Source organism: Narcine bancroftii, chromosome 2 (genome assembly GCF_036971445.1).
Source record: "Narcine bancroftii isolate sNarBan1 chromosome 2, sNarBan1.hap1, whole genome shotgun sequence".
In the NCBI taxonomy this organism is placed as follows: domain Eukaryota; kingdom Metazoa; phylum Chordata; class Chondrichthyes; order Torpediniformes; family Narcinidae; genus Narcine; species Narcine bancroftii.
The window spans coordinates 227,255,547-227,259,562 of record NC_091470.1 but is presented as its reverse complement, the minus strand read 5'-3'; the positions used below and the strand labels follow the sequence as shown (position 1 = coordinate 227,259,562).

At 44.6% G+C, this 4,016-nt stretch overlaps 1 protein-coding gene across 2 annotated transcripts in view; it reads right to left on the bottom strand.

Moving 5' to 3' along the window:
- polr2k (RNA polymerase II, I and III subunit K) overlaps positions 1 to 3,938 on the bottom strand; it is a 6,377-nt gene extending 2,439 nt beyond the window's left edge. Inside the window, exons 1-3 of one of the 2 annotated variants that reach the window (XM_069920435.1) lie at positions 3,840 to 3,931; positions 2,245 to 2,351; positions 1,192 to 1,279 (exon numbers count right to left, since the gene is read on the bottom strand). In XM_069920435.1, the coding sequence (XP_069776536.1) occupies positions 1,192 to 1,252 (61 nt within the window). In that variant the 5' untranslated portion in view covers positions 1,253 to 1,279; positions 2,245 to 2,351; positions 3,840 to 3,931. Of the gene's footprint in view, positions 1 to 1,191; positions 1,280 to 2,244; positions 2,352 to 3,839 lie in introns of both variants that reach the window. The other variant, XM_069920434.1, reaches the window with a different exon arrangement.
- Positions 3,939 to 4,016: the final 78 nt, after the last annotated feature.

The window sequence follows — 4,016 nt, the reverse complement described above, 5'->3', positions numbered from 1 at the left end:
ACAGATTCTCCATTTGTGTCACCCAGATCCCCTTACAATAAGGGAGGAAAAGAGAGTCCCTTCAGAGTCACCAACTGTCCGTTGATTCGCCTCTAGTATTCCGCAGCCTTTGAAGCTGCAAGTTGCTCCCTCCATGACTCCCTCATCTACTCATCCCTTCCCACCAATTCCCCTCCACCTCCCTCGCATACCTAGCCCTGTAACCCCAAGAAGTGCTACACTTGCATTTAGACGTCCTCCCCAAACAGACCTTCCAAGTGAAGCAACATTTCACCTGTGAATCTGTAGGGTTCATTTACTGCATCTGGTCCTCCCGACATGGTCTCCTTTATATCGGGGAGTCTGGACACAGATTGGGCGATTGCTTATTTGAACACGTTTGTTGCCAGTCTCTTCAATTTCACACATTACCACACGGACAAGTCTATCCATGTCCAAGTTGAGGCCACTTGTAATTTGAAGGAAGAATACTTCTCCAACCATATGGTATCAATATTGACATCGAATTTCCATAAACCTCCCACAGTCTCTTTCGTTCATGCCTGACTCCTCCATCTCCAGACCAACTTCTCTCTCCTATGAGGGAGCTATCCTTCCCTCTGCCCTCTCCCCCATCAATTCTCAGCTTCTTTCTGTTCTTCACCTTCTCACCTGTAGCCTTCTCCTTCTCTCCACCACCCCCTCTGCTACACCCCCCCCCCACCTTTATTCTGGCATCTGCCTGGTTTTCAGCACTCCTGAAGAAAGGCTCAGGCCTGAAATGTCGATTGTCTTTTTCTTTCTATTCATGCTACTTGACCTACTGAGTTTTTCCAGCACTTTGTCTATTGCCAGTCTCCCTGTAGTTGCACTAACCAGTTCATGAATGGGTTGAGGACATTTCAGAATCCACTTATTGCATATGAAGAGAAAAGAGTTGAGTCAGTAAAAGGGATCAAACATTAAGATCGATCTTGAAATATCCAAAATAGGGATGTTTCTGAAGCTGGAGCATTATTGTGAAACACATAAAATCTTTGATTCATCCTTAAACCACACTAAACTTCCTGATTTTCTTTAGAATTCCAAAAGTGAAGCCTATAAAAATACCAGCTTCATCAAACCATAACATTAACTGTAGATGATCAAAATTAGTAAAATAATATTGAAAGTTAATGCATCAGTTGTGATCAAGGATATCAAAATAATTACCTCCACAAATATAGACCATAGGTTGTTGCTTTGGAGGCTGCAAGTCCTTCTGAATATCCATTTTTATGTGTCGTTTGTTTGGTTTAGTCTGAAAGTCAAGCAACCAAATGCAAAAATAACACAGTTTTAAAAACCTGAGGTGACAATGATGTGGATAGAATTTGTCACCATTAGGAAATAAATAACTGTGATATCAATCAATGCCAACCGAAGATAACAGGATTACAAATCTTAATTGTTGCAATTGTCACAAAGATACGGAGGCAAATAAACACAGGGAAGAATTCAAAGAAAATGACAATGCAAACAACATCAAATAAAAATTAGGCTCCTCTGGGCTCAACTTAATACAATTAATTGAAGACCATAACAAGACTGGTGTGAGAGGGAGAAAGATAAAACTGAATCTAGGTAGGGTAGGGATGGATTTGGAAGATGGGCCAATGGGTTACAGGTAGAGGCAGACAAAGAGAGATGTAGTCCTGTTTTTAGGGGTGTTTGGAGAGGAGGCTGGTAAGCAGGAAGACAATAATTATCATTTGGGGAAAGGTAAAGGGTGAGTCTGGTACATGGGTAGTAGGTGATTGGAACTGGAGAATGGGGGAATGGGATAAAAATGGGTGATGTGGAGTTGAGCAAGGAGAGGCAGGATAAGTTAAGGTAGGAGGAGATTTTAGTTGGGCAAGAGCAGGCAGAAACAATGGAACAGTCCTTTTTTGTGAATCAGGACAATCCTTTTAGTGAATCTTGGATAAGAGATAGTAAGGAGGAAGTGTAAGGTTGGGGCACAATTGTGTTTTGAGTCTGTGGATGGAGACCTGATGTGACGAGATATGCCATGGATTTGGAGACGGTGGCCTGGTGAGGTCCTGGTTCAGGGACAATATGAAGAAGTATCTGAAAGCTGCCACCCACTGTGATGTGGCCTGGAATTTCGGTTACCAGAAGACACCAGATACAACATAAAACACATAGCACAGGACAGGCCCTTTGGCCCATGATGTTGTGCCGACCCCATATATACCTACCAAAAAAAATCTAAACCTTCCCTACCTCATCACTCTCTGGAGGAATTCAGCTGGTCTTTCAGCGTCCATAAAAAGCAAAGATATATTGGTGACTTGTTGGGCCTGAGCCCTTCTTCAATTAATAATATGAACCTGAAGCAGGAAATTTCAGAATTCAGACAATACTGGCTGGGGGAGGAATCCAGACCAACAAAAGGTATTAATTGGATGATAAGTGAGAGATGAGAATTTTATCATGTCTGCGAAAGGAGTCAGGGAAGGGAGAGACAGAGCTGGGGGAAAGCAACACGTGAGGGGGGGGAGGGGGTAACAAAAGCCAGAGAAGCCTATATTAACGCCATTTGGTTGGAGGGCACTCTGACGGACAATAAGATGTTGTTCTTCCAATTTGTAGTTTGTCTCAGTCTGATATGGACAGGCATGTCAGCAAGGGAATGGGATGGAGAATTGAAATGGGTAGCTACTGGAAGATCCACATCATTGTGGCGGACAGAGATGAGGTGCTTAACAAGGCAATCTCCCAATATGCATCCAGTCTCTCCGATTTTGAGGAGGCCACAAGACTGCTTTGTTGATGGTTTGTTTTTACTACAATCTTAGCGTCTGCAGACCTTTGGGTTTTATACAGAAAGGTATAGTTTATGGGTTATATAAAGGATGAGTCAGCATACAGGATGGAGGTTGAAAACTTGGCTGAATAGTGCACCAACAACAACCTTGGACTCAATGTCTCCAAAACTAAGGAGCTGATTGTTGAGTTCAAGAAAGCCAGAGGTATACAATCCAGTAACCATTGGGGGAATCAGAGCTGGAGAGGGTGAACAAATTTAAGTTCTTGGGAGTCACTATCTCAGAGGATCTTTCATGAACCCAATACACCAATGGCATCATGAAGAAAGCACGTCAGCACCTCTACTTCCTCAGGAGAGAGATCAGTCTGGTATGGAAACATCAATACTCCTAAAGCCCTCTAAAAGTTAGTGGACACAGCTCAGGACATCACAGGCAAAACCCTCCCCTCTATTGAGTACATCTACAAGGAACACTGCCGTCAGAGAGCAGCAGCAATCATCAAAGACTCTCACCACCCAGCACAGCTGTGTTCTCGCTGCTGCTATCAAAAAATAGGTAGAGATGCTACAAGACTAGTACCACCAGGTTCAGGACAGCTGCTATCCCTCCACCATCAGTCTCCTCAATGACAAACTCAGAAACTCATTCAAGGACTCTTACTTGTGCTCTTTATTATCTTTTTGTTCTCTCTGTATTGTACAGTTTGTTTACATTCGTTATCAGTTTACAATTCTATTTGTTTACACGTTTTACACTGTGTACGGATTTTTTTTGCACTGCCAATTAGACGTAATTCCTCAATCTCAGGGTTGTATGTACTGACGATAAATCTGAACAAGTGTTGGAAACCCGAGAAAAGTCACCGTGAGTCGAAGGGTCCATTACCGTGAACGACTCTTGTCACTAATATCGCTGGGCAGCCCCAGATGGAGAGGAGGGGGGGTCCTGAGTGTCGCTCTCGGCGCTACACGTGCCCCTGGCTTGGTACCAACAGCAGACCTCCTGACCCACACAAACCGCCCCACCACCCCTTCCTCACCAACTTACCGCCCGCTATATCGACACCAAACCCGACTCGACGCCTGAAACGAACGACACGGATCCGTCTCAAAACAGGCGGGCGCGCAACTTCCGGGCGACCGGGGAGCAACGCGGCCGCTGATTGGGCCGCCTGTCCGGCAAATAAGGACGTGGGACACGAAATTCGAACGCGCAGCCCGGCGG